The sequence below is a fragment of the Sylvia atricapilla genome, chromosome 9 (genome assembly GCF_009819655.1).
Source record: "Sylvia atricapilla isolate bSylAtr1 chromosome 9, bSylAtr1.pri, whole genome shotgun sequence".
In the NCBI taxonomy this organism is placed as follows: Eukaryota; Metazoa; Chordata; class Aves; order Passeriformes; family Sylviidae; genus Sylvia; species Sylvia atricapilla.
Window position 1 is genome coordinate 11,006,798 of NC_089148.1, and position 16,306 is coordinate 11,023,103.

The window sequence follows — 16,306 nt, forward strand, 5'->3', positions numbered from 1 at the left end:
GACTGAGCACCTCTGCAGACCCACTTAGGTGGGATGAGCTGAGTCTGAATTCTGTGTCTGAGAAGTGCAGATTGCTCTGCCTTCCTCTGATTCCCTCTGGCACAGCTCTGATTGCCAGGGCACAGTGGAGCAATAACAAAGCAACACTGGTGTTTCTGATCTTACCTGAGGTACAGAAAGATCTGGGTGGTGTAGTTGCTAAGTTTCAGGAGGGTGCTCATCTAATACTGCATTTAGGCTGAGCCTGGATCTCTGCCTAGAGAACATTTCCACCTCACCCCACCGTGGCTGACCACAGCTGAAGAGCTTGCGTGTGAACAGCTCTCGGCCTTGGATCTCGAGGGACCTTGTGCTAGGGTTAAAAAGATTGTGTGTTCAACAAAAGGCTTGTGTACATAGTTAATGTGTGTTTATTTTATTGCTGATCTTGCTGCACTTTCTGAGTAAGCCTCCTAAAAGTAGATTATTTATTATATTAAAGAAGATACATTATAGGTTATGGCATTCTGTGTTCAAGTATGACATAGAAAATATTATCCTCTCTGTTCCAGACAGATCCACTAGCCATGATGTGTACAGCCCATTGGGATTTCTGACTAGTTCTGTCCTTCTGTCTTAAAATAGTCCAAACCTCCTGAACTGAGAGCAGACCTGCTTTGTCCCTGTGGCACCAGGGAGCCTCCTGGTGCACTCCCGGCACAGCTCCTCCTGCTGTGGCACTGCCCCTGCTCCCAGGCTGGTGCAGAACAGCTCCCTTATGTAAATGAATGTTACTCTGCCTGTCTTTCCTCTTGCTTTGTCTGCAGGCGAGCTGATGCCGATGGCTCCTCCCGTCCAGACAGTCCTCCACTCTTGCTTGATCTATGATTTGTCCCGCCTTGCCGGCCGTTTGCTTTACTGCTGTCTCTTTACTTTTCCAGGACGGGGTAAACCATGACTTCTTTTTTGTAAGAAGCAAACGCTTAATTCCTTTCTGATTTTTTTTTCTTTTTTTGCTCTGTATGTTAATGCCCTACTTCATGTGAGCCAAACCATCTGCCTTTGATTTCGTAATCTGTAAACGGTTCCTGGTGTTGACCTTTGAGCACAGCGAGTGGATTCCTGAAACCGTGGTCATTACTGAGCATCACATACACCTGCTGTAAAAATGTTATGCTGCATTTCTGAACCTGAAATAAACTGCAATTCTTGATGGGCTTTTATTATTACTTTCTGGATGTGTATGAGTGGTGTCTTCTGTCTCACACCATCATCTCAGCATTCCACACTGCCTCGGTGGGGACTGCAGGGAGGATTTATTGGAGGTGCTGTTGTGCTGAGATCACTGGAGATGTCATTAAAGGGGAGCTGGAACCCATTGGGAAGCATTCAGCCTGTTCCCTGCAAGGGGCTTGGAGTGCTGCAGAGATATTTTGTGCTGGGAAATGGATGGATGTTTTACAAGCAGTATCTGGGATGCACTTCATTGCTGAGGAAAGCACATCTAGAGGAGTTTCAGAGCTGAGCAGGCCAGACTGAGTCCTCCAAAGCAGAAGCTGCAGTTAAAATGTGCCTGAAAGGGATTTTTCCCCCTAAAAGTTGTGTATGAATGTGCAGATGTCCTGATTACTCAGTTCCTCCTGCAGATCAGGATGAGCCAAGGAGCTGCAATCAGTGCTCGAGAATGATCTGTAGGACACAAAGAGCACAACAGCTTCCTGTGGGAGCACCACAGTGGGTCCCTAGGTTTTGGGAAAAGAGAGAGCAAAAGGTGGGATGAGCACAGCAGGAACATCCCAGCTGCATCCTGTAACATTTGGGGATTTCTTTAGTGGTCTTCAATGTCTGTGGCAGTTTGTGCACTCCCCTGAGGGAACAGCAGTGTCACACGTGTCCCCTCTGGCTGGAGCACGAGATGTACCCCTGGATGAGCCAGCAATGTCCCCTCCAGACACCCCAGTCCACCCCACAGCCCATCTTGTTTCATCATTCCTCATTTCATCAGAACCTCACAAAACTTCTACTCCAAGAACACTGTTTGAAGCAGATAGTGGTGAGAATTTCAGGGCTGCGTGGGGAAAAGCTCTTCCAGAGGGTATAATTTGCTGCAAGAAAATTAGAAAGCCTGTGACCAGTGACCTCCACACCTGGGATGGAATTGTTCTGGTTCTTTGGCGCTGGCAAGTCAGAAGAGAGGGAGTGAGGATGAAAGCCAGGCTGTGCTGAGAGCCAGCTGATTCTAATCTTGCTCTTTTCCTTAATATGCATGTTCTGTGCCTTTTTCTCTTAACCCAGTTTATTAAGAGAATTCTGTATATGAGTCATTTTATTGTATCTTGGCCTTTTGTTTTAAATCTCCCCCTGTCCCTGTGATTTTTGGGTTATTTTTTGGTTTTTTCCTAGGCGACCTCCACCAGCTGTTCGTGGAAGATCATCCTAACACACACCTCTTTTGTGTTACGTGCAATGTCTTTTTTTTTTTTTTTTTTTTTCAAAATTCCCTTAAATTTGCACTAGGCGATTTGTAAATGGAAGATCTAATTTTCAGATGTCAATGATAAGCCTGGATGTAAAGAAAGTAAAATTCTGACTACAAAAGGAGTGTGTCCTGTGTTTCTATTGAAGGGTCTACTCACTCTTTCTCACATGGAGACATTCTCACCCTGTGGGAGGAATTACCTGGGCTCTATGGAGGCTCCCACCCTCTAAGGTTGTGGAGGGAGGATGGACATTCTGCTGGAGATCCAGCACTGCTTCTGGATTCATTCACCACCAGGATTGCTCCACATAAATGGCTTTGGCTTAGCATTAGCAGGAAGAACAGCCAGCAGAGTTCCAAACATGTCCAGTGCACCAGCAGCAGCACCTGGCTGAGCGGAAACTCGAAGGAGAAGATTGCAGCAGTCTCTAGAAAGTCTCTAGATTGATCAATCTGCACATTTATAAATAAATCGCAGCTGTTGTGTCCCTTTTTTTCAAGCTAAACCTCTGAATTCCTTGCAGGCCGACCTCTCTGGAGCATCTGAGCTCAGACAGCTGTAAGTAGCTCTAAGTCCCAGCTAGCTCTGGGATTCCAAATGTGGCCATCCCTGTGGGAAAGATAAAATCTGGGATTTAAATGATATGCTTGATTAGGGTGCCAGTCTGAACAAAGGGAAACTGATGGGTTGAACTGGCTGTTTTTCCTCACAGGAAAGCAAAACCGTGCAGGTAAGTCAGGAGGGAGCACTGGGCACTGGACTCCAGCCTGGTGTTTCAGCGGCCCAGAGAAGCTGTTCCTGAGCAGGAGGGAGGTGATGGTCAGAGGGAGCTGCAGTGCTGCTGCTGGGGATGAGGGCAGGCGGGGGATGAGATCACTCTGTGTGTGCAGAAGGGCCAGATGACACCCGGCCCCTGCTTGTTTCCAAGCCTGGTGTGATGCAGCTTCGCTGAATCTGGGCAGTTCCTCTTGTTGCAGCTGATTTAGGTCCTGCTGACCTCTAAAATATCCAGGGAGCTGCTGAACCACCTGCATGAGCTGGTAAATACCAGACACTGAGTTTGCTCAAAATAGAAGGGGATTTAAGCCCAGAAAGCTGTGCACTTACATTTTTCCTTCTTCTCCTCACTTAGACTTGTTCTTTTAGTAGAGCAGGAGAGAGAAACAGCAACAGCGTAGTAAAAAGTGGGGAAAAAACCCCACACCCTCCTGTACCTTTGAACTGCATGTACTAAAGAAGGAATTGCTGGGACTGGGCAAGGTGGTTCCCAGCACCCTGAGATAGAGAGAAGGGGAAACCTATAGTTCCAGGAAAACAACTGTCCCAAGAATGGAGTAGCTGAGGTTGGCTGCAGCTTTCACCCGTGGAACCCATCAGGAGCTGAGGCAGAAACACCTCAGCAGAGTTCAGGAACTGTGCACTTCCAGGACTACTGCAGAAGCAACAGTCTTCATACCTGGTGAGCTCATGAGGTTTTGCTCATGCCTCAGGTAAAAGGGAAGGGGGATAGGCTGAACTTCACAAGCTGCTTTTTCCCCAGGTTGTTCAAAAATCTGTTCTGTGCTGGGGGAACCTCTCCCTGCAGTCCCTCTGTGCTACAGCATGGTACCAACAACAAATCAAAGGTGGATGGTATTTTAGCTCAATGGCCTGGCCCACAGCACCCAGCCAGGAGCTGTTGCTGAGCTCCCAGCTGCCCTCTGGCCTCCATGCATTAGGCTGGAAGATACAAACTGGTTTCTTGGAGCATTTTATGGTGGTAAATCCTCCACACAAATCTTTACCTTCTCACGAAATATTTGGTAAAAAATACTGTTGAAAATAGGACTCCAGATTCTGCAGGTTTATGGTAGCTATTTCTAAAAGCTCTCAAGTAGAAAGGCACAGGAGCAGGTGTGCTGGGAACACCTGGCACACTCTTTAACATCAGCTCACAGGGTGGCTTTTTGAAGAAGCCGTTTCACCTCATCTGTGCTGTCTGCAGCCTGCCCTGGTGTTTGCTCTGCAGAAGGACAAGGGTGCTGCACCAGTGACATTACCAGGCAGTGGAGGGGTTAGGACCAAAATCCTGTTTTGGTTTCCTGATTAAAGAGTCGAGCTTTTTCCTTTGCAGGCTTCCCAGATCCAGGCCCCCACGTGGAGAGGGATGTGGCCCCCTGACAGCACAGTGTGGGTGGCTGACACTGGCCTTTCCCTGCAGCAAAGTTGGAGATGGAGATTCCAGCTGGCCCTTGTCAGCAGCTCCCCCAGGAGCAAGGCTGAGCCCCAGCCACTTCACAGCTACTCACATTTGGCCAGTTTCAAATCAAAAGAAAATGTCCCATGGAAGGACTGATCTCAGTGGACTGAATCTTAAGGGAAAGAAACTTGGAATGCAAAAAACCATTTAACTCCTTAGGGTTGGTTGATGAAGTATTTGTTGCACCGATAGCCAAGGAGCCCTTTCTTGGGTCTCAGTGGAGGTTTGCTCAGGTAGCAAATGCCCAAAGGGCATCCAGCTTTACTGGCTAGGTGTAGAGTTATGGCAAATTCCTGTTCTGTAGAGGATATTCTGACCTCAGGCATGCAGACATACCAATAATGGCCGTTTATACAGCAGCTTAAATAGCAACAGCACTGCAGAGCACGTGTCCTCAGGAGGAGGTCAGGGAAGTCCTGGGGAAGCCCTGCCTGCCCTTGGCGTCTCCTCCGCTCCTCTCCCTGGCTCCCTTTTGCACTCCTCCTTCCTTCAAGGTCCCTTTGTGCATCCAGGCTGTGGACTTTTGTTTTCATTTCCCAGGTGAGGGTGGGCAGGGTGTCTTTGTGGGCAGGTGAGGGGTGGGCTGAGCCCTTCCCCAGGGGGCCTCCGGGCAAGGAGTGAGGCTGTTCCCGTCTAATCCTAGAATTCTATGACTCGTTCTACGGAGGTGAAGGGAAGGAGCTGGGATAGAGCAGAGGGGTCTGGGGCTGTGGGCAGGGCTGGGTGGGACACAGTCTGCATCCCCTTGGAGCTGGTGGATGGAGACTGCTGCATCAGTCTGCAGGTCTACACAGGTGACCATGGGGGATCTGCTCGGGTCCCTGCTCCAGCTGAGGGGAAGGGGCAGCCTGTGCCCATCTGCACCACCTGAAATGTTTGAGTGGCCAATGCTTGCAGTTTTCCTAGCCTTGAGCTGGTTTTGACAGTGTAAATTTGAGAAAAATACTTTGTGGGGAAATCTATCCCCATGGAGGAGTGGGTGCAATAGAAACTCTGCTTTCTTGTAGCCTCTGCTGTAATAGCCAGGGGCCAAGCAGATGAGATTTGATTTATTTTTGATTTACCTTCCAGCCTTGCCCCTGTACCAATGGGCTCTGTGAATCTGGGATGGCAGTGTTACACTGGCATTAGCCCCGTGCCAGATGGGACATCGGGGTCACTGAGCAGCTTTCTGGGAAACCTCCCTGTGAAAAAACAGCCCTCTTTCTGCAGAGCTAAAAAATGTCGTCTTGACTGAGCATCTGGCTACTCTGTGGTCCCTGAGAGACCCGAGCACGGGCTCCAAACTTCTACAAGTTTTAATTAAAAGCAAAATGAAATGTAGTCGTTACCACGACGACAAGAGCAACATTTAACACTTGGCAAGAGCAGTAACAAAGCGCTAGAGGTGTTGGGGACTCCGCCGGGGGTTGCTCATTTCCGAGAAAGCCCAAGGAGAGCGTGAAAAGCGCCTGCTCGCTGGGATGGGGGAAATCGAGCACAAAGCTGCACTCCTGCAGCTTTTCCAAAAGAGAAGTTTCCTAAAACCGGGCTGATGCCAAATACAGCCCTGGGAGATGAGCTGGGGCAGGTGTGGGCATCCCTTCCCTCCCGTGGGGCCGGCTCTGGAGGGCTTTGCTCCCCGGACGGGCCGGAGCGGGGCTGGGCTTGCCGAGGGCCGGGAACCGGGAACGGGAAAGCGGCGGCGAGGTCCCGGCCAGGCCTCGGGCGGGACTTGTTTGCCGGGAGCGCCCTCTGTTGTGGTGGGAGCGCTGCCGGACAGACGGACACGGAGGACGGGCTCGGGTGGGACCTGCCGCTGTCCCGGCAGCCTCCATCTCCCCGGCAGGTGGGTGTGCACCCACGGGGAGCTGTGCTGAGCTCCAGCCCTCTGCCTCGGGGCTGGACCCGCAGCAAAGCCACATCTGCCTCTGGGAAGGGGTCAGGGATGAGAGGAAGGCCCGACGCCCTCTCATCGCCCCATCTCCTAAGGGATTTAGGGCGGTGTGGTGTCTGGCAGCGGTGTGAGGCTATTCTGGCACCCACAAGGGCCAGGGTGCAGGTGAGGGGGGTTCTGCCCCCGTTCCAGCCGCCCTCGTGCTCGGCCCTGCAGGTCCATCAGCAGCCCTCCTGTCCCCGGGGAGTGCTGGCAGTGCCCAGCACAGCCTGCGGGTCCTGGGGCTGAGGACTCCATGGGACACATCCCCAAGGGACACATCCCCCTGGCCCCTGAGCTGCGAGTGTGGGTGTGCCTGGCCAGAGCTGAGTGCTCCCCGCCTGCCCCAAGGCCACACAAGGCAGCTCTGGGAACAGATCCTGAAGGGAACACAAAGCGGTCCTCGCTGCTGTGTGAGAGACTTTATTGGCCCAGGTGTCCTCCCCCACAGGGCTGTCCCCCAGCCAGGACCTTCGCACGGCTCACAGCACAGGGTCCCTCGGGCCTACATGAGGAACCTGGAGAGGTCCTCCTTGATTTCAGCCTCGTCCCACGGCCCGTGGATGTTGTCCTTGAGCAGCTGGAGGCGGATGAGGCAGTAGGGGCAGAGGCAGGAGATGGCGAGAAGCAGAGAGGCGAAGAGCACGGCGCCCACGCTGGAGACCGTGGCCAGCCCCGCCAGCGCTGCCAGCGCAAAGAGCACCGTCACCCCCACGTAGCACCGCGGCGTCCGCGCCTTCAGCTTCTTCTGCAGCATGGGCCACAGGGCGAAGATCTGCATGGCGAAGGTGACCATGACGAAGGCGTGGAGGGAGCGAGGCAGGCGCGAGGCCAAGCACACGGAGGCGAAGATGGCCATGTTGAGGGACAGCGTGCTGGACACAATGGCAGCGTTGGCGCCGTAGTCGAAGAAGATGAGGTGACCCAGGAGCATGAGGGCCGACATGGCATAGATGGTGTCCGTGCTGATGGACTCGGTGAGCGTCTTCAGCACCGGCGAGAAGCCGTAGGTGAAGGCGGTGAACACCAGTGTGCTCTTGAGGTCAGCCCAGCGCGTCCGCCCGCTCGCCCGGCGCTCGGCCCCGCCGTCCACGGCGTCAAACAGGACGTAGCCGAGCAGGGAGGACACCAGCGCCGCTCCGAAAAGCCCCTGCGGGCTCAGCACCCCGGCGTCCATGTACCACCAGGTGAGCACGAAGACACAGACGCTGCACAGCTGCTGCACCACCGCTCCCGACTGGAAGACGACAGCCTGGTATCGGTACTGCCGGGCGTGCACGTTCTTTCGCAGCTCCTCCAGGAACCGCTGGTCCACGTAGTTATCGGGGAAAGGCTGGCGCTCGTACAGCACCTTCTGCCAGCGCCGCCCGGGGACGGGCTCCATGGCCCCGGGGCCGCCGGGGGATCCGCGGGCCGCGCCGCCGCCGGAGGTGGCGCAAGGGATGTCGGGGCGCTGGCGGGCGCCCCCTCCCGGCCGGAGCCGCGGGACACGGGCCGGCACCGCCGCGCCTGAGGGCCCGGCCCCGCCGAGCCGCGCTCCCCGCTCCCTGTGAGCTTCAGCAGCGTCTGCCGGTGGGCTCAGGGCACACCGCAGCTCCGTGCTGGGACCTGCTCGTGCCGAGAGCCACAAGTCCTTGTCCCACGCGCAGGCTGGGCGCTGTCTCGCCTCTGCCTGGCCCCGCAAGCCGGCCGGCCCAGCGGGCAGGAGGGATGCTCCTGCCACGGCCCCACACCGTGGCCAAGGGCTGTCCCCCTGCAGCCCAAAAGCAGCCGGCCGATGGGATTTAGCCAGGGCCTCTCTGTGCTTGGATAGCCCGGTGCGTGCCCAGCCTTGCTGCTGGGAGCATGACCCCAGCCCGTGCTGCAAGCCCCACTCCTGTCCCGGTCCACCTGCTTTTCTGGCCAAACCACGCTCCAGCAGCCAGGTCAGGAATGTGGGTGTGATGCTACAGGGCGCCCTTCCCCTGCAGCTCCTGCCTGCTCACAGCTCAGTCCTGCCCTGCCCGAGAGTGGAGCAGGAGGAGGAAAGCAGGGCAGGAGGGGTGCAGCAGTGCAGGGACACCCATCTCCTGTGCTGCCCATCTCCACACCAAAGGGACTCAGCATGTGCAGCAAGGGGACAGGGGCATGTTAAGGGAAGTTTCACAGAGGTTAGTGTTCTCCTTAAGTCTGTGTCTGCTTGTGCTCAGGTCAGAGCCTTCCCAGCCCCAGAGAGGTGCTTGCTGCTGAGGAGCTGCTTACTTTGGCCTCACTCAAGAGGCCTCGGCCCGGGGCAAAGCAGCCCTGAACAGTGCCCTGTTTGTGCTGTGGGAAGGGGCATTCATGGCAACAGGCAAAAGAGCTGTCAATTGTTTTCACCCCAGAGCCTGCCACAGGAGCCTCTCCAAAGAGATCCCACCTCATTAGGATACATGCAGAGCACCAGGTAAGGCCCACACTGCTGGTGTACCTTTGGGGACCTCACCACAGTGAGCCACACCACAGTGACATCTAACAAGTGCCACCTCCCAGCCCTGTGTCACTGCACTCACTCGGCAGGGCAGAGGCAGCTACTCACCCTGTGCAGGTACCCCATGCCAAGGGGCGATGCCAGCAGGCTCCAAGCCAGGATGGAGCTGCCCTCCCTAAAAGCCCCCAGCCCCACAGTCTGCACAGAGCCATGCATGTGCCTCCATGTGCACTAGGCAGTGCCCACAAGGACAGGGAGTGCTGCCAGCTCCTGTGAGTGCTGGCATTGCCTTGATGCCCAGGGTCTGAGAACTTGAGATTTTGAACAAAATGTCCTTCTCCCAAAGTCATGGAGTAAAGCTGGGGCATGCAGAAGGAAAGCTGGGAGGGCAGAGTGCCATTCCTGCTGCTCTCACAAGTGCCACAGCCACCACAGAAGAGGAATGCAACCTCCCGTGGGCATGGGCAGGACAATGCTGTGCTCTCGCTGTGAGTGGTGACAGCAGGTTTGCTGCAACCTGGCCTTGGGCTCTTGTGCACATCTGTGATCTTTGGGGACGAAGAAGAGCAGGCTGGGCTGAAGCATGAGGTTGCTTCCACGTGGTCAAGTCCATGTAGAAACCCCAGTGGAGTGGAGAGAATAGAGGTGAAGGGTACTTTGTGTGCCCTTTCAAATCTCCTCTGCTGTGGGTCAGCAAAGTGCCCTTTGGAGGCAGGCAGAGGTGGGAGGCTGGGGCTGGTCAGTGACTCACAGCGCTCCGGAGCCACGCTGGGTGACACCAGCACAGCAAAACCGCCGTGGGAGATGCCGGCACAGCAGCTGGAGCCCCCACGGGGTGCCCACCTGGACAAGGGGATCTCTCTGGCGCTGGCTCTGCACCCTTGGCAATGCCAGCCCAGTGCCGAGACCCACAGGGCCTGAGACCCACGTGGCACTTGGGGCACCCCAGCAGGGTCTGGGACAAAGCAGCTGCCAGCGCTGCGCTGGCACTGTGTCCCTGGGAGGGGACAGCGTGTGACTGCCACGTGTGATGGCACCGCCCACGGTGCAAAGGGCAGCTCAGCCCTGCTCAGGTGGCCCAGACTTTGCCGCAGGGCAGGGACTCTCCTGCCTGCACAATGTCCTGGCAGGACCGCCACGGGACCTGCCACGTCACCGTCACCATCACTGGCCAGCCCTGCTGCTCAGAGGGGACCTTGTGCCATGGAGTCATCCCTCAGCCCTCCTGGGAGCTCCCCTGGCAGGGATAACCAAGAGCTAAGGTCAAGAATACAAAAGTCCTTTGTGTGCATCGAAATTCCCACTCTGGGTTCTGTGCCACAAGACTCCCCTCACCTCACAGTTAGGTGTCCCCAAGTGCCACTGGCCTCTGGAGAGGATGTATGATGGTGAGGGCTTTGACCCCTCTGCTGAAATGGTTGGGTGCCATGGCACTACAAACTCTGGGTATGCTGAGGCTTGGCTCTGCCCTGCCCTTTGCAAAGGGACCCCCTGCAGATTTGTTTAGTGCCTGTCAGCTCTGAATGTTGGAATACACTGCTAAAGTTGTTTGGAAGGAAGGCTGGAAAAGGTGACAGGCTGAGACTGAAATAGCTGGGATTGCTGTGGCCCTCCACTGGAGATATCTGAATATCAAAATATGGCAGGCACTGCTCCCTCACCACTGCCTCAGTGCTGCCTCCAGGTGTGTCTGATTCCCCTTGCGACCGTCACTTGTTCTGCAGAAAGAGGCTTCAACGTAACTGAACAGCACACTCTGCTCAGGGTCCGGCCTGGCCCGAGGCTGCATGGATGAGGATGGATCCTGCACTTCTCCCAGTCCCTCAGACAGGGCTCTTCCCCGGCATCCCTGCGTGTCACCCCACGGGAACGCCACAGCACAGCTATGGATCCTTGGGCCTCATTTCTCTGCCAAGCCATCCCCCAGCCTTCCCCTTTGCCCCTGAATCCAAACCCTCCCTCCCCAGGAATGTTTTTCAGGGAGGGGGGAGGCTGGCGCAGCTCCAGCGGCTGCATTTTTCCATGTCCAGAGATCGTCTCCTGCCTTAAAAGGCCCATGACACAGGCTGTGCCTGCTCTCCTGCAATCACCTATTTAAGGATTGTTTAGCTTCAGCCCCCAGCATGGATCGGGACACAGCAGCCCTTGCAGCTGGGCTGAGCCCCGAGGGGGGGAGACTGGGGCAGACAGGGCTAGGTGCCCTGGGAGCCCTGCAGGAACCGGCCATGGAGGAGTCTGGTGCTGCTCCAGCTCTCCCTTCCCTCTGTGCAGGTCAGATTTCATGAGCTGAGATGGGGAGGTAATGAGGCTGCTGGAGAAACCCTGCTCAGAGCTGGGCAGAGCAGTCCAGGCAATTGGGATTGGGTCTGAGAAGGCCACACTGGACTGGCGTCTGCCAGGGCAAGGGTTGGGATTTGCTGAGCCTGTTGCAGGGAGCTAAGATGGGAAGGCTGAGGATCTGGGGCAGGAGGGTATGATGTGGAAAGACACATGCCTGCAGGGATGTGACCTCTGGAACACACAGCACGTGGTGGGGGCTGTGAAACTGAGCTCCCTCACTCCTGGCATTCCCCAACGGTCAGAATGGATCCCTTTGGCAAAACACCCTCCCCACCACCCACTCTGGGCTCTGGAAAAGGGGACAAGCCAGCCCAGCCCAGGGCCTGGCCAGCTCCAGGGCAGTGGTTCAGCAGGGCCTGTTGTCAGGGAACTCCATCAGGGTCAAGCTGTCACCTAATAGATGTTTTTTGGTTTTAATCTGCTTTAAAAAAAGAAAACCCGTAGTAAATTACAGCCAAAAATGACATCAGCAATGTGCTCTGCCAGTTGCAGAATGCTCCAGGGTGGGATGAGTCCAAAGTTCAGCTGCTCAGGTAAGCTCAGCTTGACCTTCAGCCGTATGTGGCACATCTCTAACACAGAGATGCGAGGAGGAAACCAGATCTTGGGGATAAAATAATAAAACCTACCTATGGGATATGAGCCTGGGTTGTCATGGAAGCTGGAAGGTGAAAACAGATTTGGGAACAAGGAGTCTTATGGTCCACATGGGTGTCTCCAAGACCTGGCAGAGCAGGGCTCGAAAACAAAGCATTGCCAAGGGTTTTCTCACTCTGTCCCCCCTTGTTTAGCCCTAAATGTGTAGCGTAGGGATGGGATGTGAACTGCTGACCCAGCTCTTCCATGGCAGTGGAAAGGCATCAAGAGCTGCAGAAGGCAAAACACTGAAAAACCCAACTCCCCAGAGGGTAAAAGCAATGTCCCCTCAGGGGTGGGTGGTGGCTGGAGCCACAGGGCAGCTTCCCAGCACCAACTCTGCCCAGCCTTGAGCCTCCTACAGCAGCCACTGCCCTCCCTTTGCAGCTCTGGAATGCAGAGCGAGAAGTGTGAAGAGACCCAGAGTTTCTAACAAGGTTTTTGGTGTCTGCCATGGAGATATTTTTGTTCAAGAAATGGGGAGGGGGATATTGGATGAAACCATGTATGCAAACACTGTTGGTTTTTCTAGGAACTTGGGAAAGATTTGGTGTGCACAGGTCAGAATCACAGAATCACAAAACTACTGCTTTGGAACAGACCTTTAAGACCATTGAGTCAAACCCATGCCCCAACACCTCAACTAAACCATGGCACCAAGTGCCACATCCAGCCCTTTCTTAAACACATCCAGGGATGGTGACTCCACCGCCTCCCTGGGCCGACCATTCCAGTACTTTATCACCCTTTCTGTAAAAAGCTTTTTCCTCATATCCAGCCTCTATTTCCCTTGGTGCAGCTTGAGACTGTGTCCTCTCATTCTGTCAGCTGCTGCCTGGAGATTGCAACTCCCTGCTTCAGCCTGGTGTGCAGTGAGAGGATCCTCCTCCTCTGTGCTCACCTTCCCATTGGCCTAGTAAAGAAGTAAAGAAGCTTTTGTTCAAACACAGATGGCCTCAGTCTGGAAATAGCAATTTCTCAGGAGACATTCACGGCAGGAGCCCTCCCTGCCGTCTTCCCTGAGCACCTACCTGGAGCTGCAAGCAGGAGCCCACGTGCTCGGTACGAGCAGTGATTGTCGGGGCTGAGGAGAGTTTAACACGTGCAGTGCTCCCTGCAACAGGAGCCCGTCCTGCCCCAGACCGCAGGCGGGGGGTGTCTGGCTGGTGCTGCGGGACGTGCCTGTTCCCCTGGAGCATGTGAGTCCCTGAGGAGGGACAGTCCTGCTGCCAGCCACCCCCATACCCCTCTCTCTATTTTTGAATATCTGGCAGGGAGGGAATGGAGCCAGGGGGGAATTTAGTTTATCTTTAGGCAGAAAAGGGAAGCGGCTGAGCCTGTGGCATTCCCTGTGTGTGCCTGGTCAGCGCTTTGTGTCCCTCACCCCCATCACTCGGATCTAGCAGAGGTGCTGATGCTCCTGTGTGGGCAGTGCCACCCTCCCGTGTTCCTGGCGCTGCTGCCCAGGGCTCTGACCCCCTCCAGCCGCGGGGATATGGGGGGTGGGTCTCAGGGTTGGGTTTGTGCTGAGAAGGCCACGGCGGCACTGGCTGCTGCCTGGGACGTCCCCAGCTGTGGCCTTGATTTGCACAGGGCAGTGGAGGAAACCAGCCCCGGGCTGCACCAGGTGCTTTCCCAGCCCTTCCTCTCACCCCAGGGAGAGCAGCAAGAGGGAAGGGGAAGCTTCAGCCCACGCTGTCTTCCCAGAAGTAAAGGCTAAAAAAAGCTTTACACTTTCATCGTGAAGTTCTACCGTTTCTCGGTTTCTGCAGTGAAATTTGATTTTTCTTTTCCCAGGGGGGCTCAGACAGCAGCTGTTGGGAAGCACCATGGGCACGAAGGCACCCACCATGGTTCACTCCACTGCAAGCCCCCACACCACATTTCCATCACGTGAGTAAGAATTAATTTGGATTCTCTGTGTCTCAGCTGTCAGCAGCCTTTGGACTTTCCCCATTCCATCAGCCCCATCAGATGGCAAGAGGAGCTCCCCAGGGGCTGACCACGTTTGTCTTCTCCAGCACCAGGGCTCTGCACTGTTGTCACAGCATTGCCAAGGTGCTGCTGCAGTTGTGCCTGGGACACTTGCCAGCGAGGCTAGGATAAGGTGGATCCCTTCCCCAGGAAGCTCTTTTCCATCCATTCCCAAGCACTGGCTGTAGGAAAGTGTTCGCTGTCATGCAGAGGCTCTGTGGTTCTGCAGGAGGGCCAGGAGATGCTGCAGCTTCCTACTGAACCCTGCCTGGGCATCCCTGCTGGAGCAATCATTTTATCTCCTATTTCTAGGCAAAGTTAAAATTTAGCCACGTGAAATGAGAAACCAAAACACAAATGTTGTCTAAAGTGACATTCCCACCTCAATTCACTCTCTTCATCTTACATAAAGTTTTGACTGCCGGGTGTTGAGCCACTAAAGAGGGGGCTCAGAGCCAGGTGGAGGAGACCTGGGCCTGGCTGTGCCCTGCAGGAGCTGCCCAAGGGACTGTCACAGGTGGACCTGGCTCCATCCTGCTTTTGGGAGCCGTGGCACTGTGCCACCTGTGCTGGACTTCAGGGCTCTTTGGGGCAGGGCTGGGGCTGCTGGCTGGAGCTGTGAGCAGTGGCTGTCCTGCAGCAGGTCACACAGCCCCAGCCGGGTGTCACCGTGTCCCCGTGTGCCAAGAGCCGCCCGGCGCCAGCCCACGTTCACCAGCCCTAAGCGCGGTAATTACCCAAGGCAGGCTCCGTGCACAGAGCGCTCCTGCAGGAATGTGCCGGTGGATCAGCCGGGCACTGCGACCACGGGAACCTCTTGGCATCCCTCGGAGTTTCAAGGAGTGTGGGAGTGGGAATCGGAGCCTGTGCAGGGGGATGTTCACATTTGGGACCGCAGAGGCACAGCCCATGTGTCACAGGCAGTTTGCTGAGTGATGAGAGAGCAATTAACCTGCTCAGCTGGACGTGGAGTTGCTCCTGTTTGATTTTTCCAAAGAAAATTACTGCAACCCCTATTTTTTGCACAGCTTTCCTTTTGGTGCCACTTGCAGAAGATATAAAAGAAATTGAGGGGGTTTTTTTATGGGTTTTGTGCTGGTTTGCTGGATTCTCTCCTGCAAGTGGTTAACGGTTCATCTAAAGTCAGAGGAAGGTCTCTGAAGCAATCTTGCAATTTACAGCTTTTCCTTTACCAAGTAAGAAATAGTCAGGAAATTAAACAGGAAATTGTGTCTGGAAGGAACAAAAGTTGTGTTGTCAGAACCTGCTTATGAAAGATTTACTTTATTTTAACCAGTAAGGAGCCAAGATCAATAGTCAGAAGAGGAAGGAGTTTGTGTGAATTAAATCACACGTTAAAAAAAAAAAAAAAGGCAACACTTAGGAAAACAAGAAGCCTTTGTAAAGAGCAGATAGGGATGAATGGGAGAGAAGGCTTTGCCACTGCAGCAAACAAATGCTGCAAAGTGCTGAAAGGCAAAGGCCCAGGGGGTACCCCGGGATCAGGTGTCTCTCCAGAAGTCAGTCCCAAAATGCCCAAATCTCTGGGGGATACTCTGCAGCCAGGCCCCTTGGAGTGTTGGAGTGCAATGGACAAGCACTGCCCCATCGCTGTGCAGGTAACACAGCACCACCTTTCCTTTCCTGCTGCTTTATGTCCCTTGGGTGGCCTCCTCCAGCTTCCCCTGCCCGGGGTGCCAAGCACCACATCCCAAGTTTCATTCCTGGGCAGCAGAGAGATGTTCCCTGCCCAGGGGATGCAGGGTGAGCTCAAATTCAGCCCCAGGGCTCCACGGGAACTGCACCACTTCACCTCATCCTGGGGTTTTCTGTGAGAAATTTGGCCAAGAACAAGAAAAACAAACAAACAAACAAAAAAAAACAAAAACAACAACAACAACAAAAAAACCTGCTACAAACATTTTGAGAATCCCATACAAATAACTGCTCCCTGGCAACCCCAGGGGTCATTGGGTTTTGGGTTAATTAGGGGCTCTAGCTGAGAGACTGGGTAATCTGTCATTTTTTGACTCTTACATTCCTCATCAGTGGTTGAGAAACAAGCTTAGCAAGCACTGGTATGTAGGTATGGCAGAGGTTGGGACATAAGACCCTGCCTGGCTGATCCAGGCTCTTTCGGGGAATGCTCGTACTTGGTGGGGCCTGACTCAAAGGGGCTTTTTCTCCAGGATGCCAGCACTGTAAAGCTTCCCCTGAAATGATGTGTCCTCTGTGACAGCTCTTTGGCCATGTTTGGTGTAAGCTGTGCTTACTCCCCAGCTGCCAACGGGATC

The 16,306-nt window shown here is 54.6% G+C and overlaps 3 protein-coding genes and 1 long non-coding RNA gene across 4 annotated transcripts in view; 2 read left to right on the forward strand and 2 right to left on the reverse strand.

Moving 5' to 3' along the window:
* Positions 1–2,727, forward strand: part of LOC136364791 (dynamin-3-like) — a 65,844-nt gene extending 63,117 nt beyond the window's left edge. Inside the window, exon 6 of the mRNA XM_066324855.1 lies at positions 2,383–2,727. Coding sequence (XP_066180952.1) covers positions 2,383–2,419 — 37 coding nt within the window. The 3' untranslated portion in view covers positions 2,420–2,727. The remainder of the gene's footprint in view (positions 1–2,382) is intronic.
* PDE4DIP (phosphodiesterase 4D interacting protein) overlaps positions 1–16,306 on the reverse strand; it is a 389,196-nt gene that overhangs the window by 91,491 nt on the left and 281,399 nt on the right. The gene's annotated exons all lie outside the window — the stretch shown is intronic.
* PIGC (phosphatidylinositol glycan anchor biosynthesis class C) lies at positions 7,019–8,018 on the reverse strand. Its single transcript, XM_066324815.1, has one exon. It carries the CDS (start codon positions 7,995–7,997, stop codon positions 7,119–7,121), a length of 879 nt encoding a protein of 292 aa, XP_066180912.1. The 5' UTR covers positions 7,998–8,018; the 3' UTR covers positions 7,019–7,118.
* LOC136365215 (uncharacterized) lies at positions 13,601–14,385 on the forward strand. Its single transcript, XR_010744298.1, has 2 exons — positions 13,601–13,931; positions 14,060–14,385. It is a non-coding gene; the product is annotated as an uncharacterized lncRNA (long non-coding RNA).

Excerpts from the sequence above, each read along its gene's own strand:
- PIGC (XM_066324815.1), bottom strand. The coding sequence starts at position 7,997 with ATGGAGCCCGTCCCCGGGCGGCGCTGGCAGAAGGTGCTGTACGAGCGC.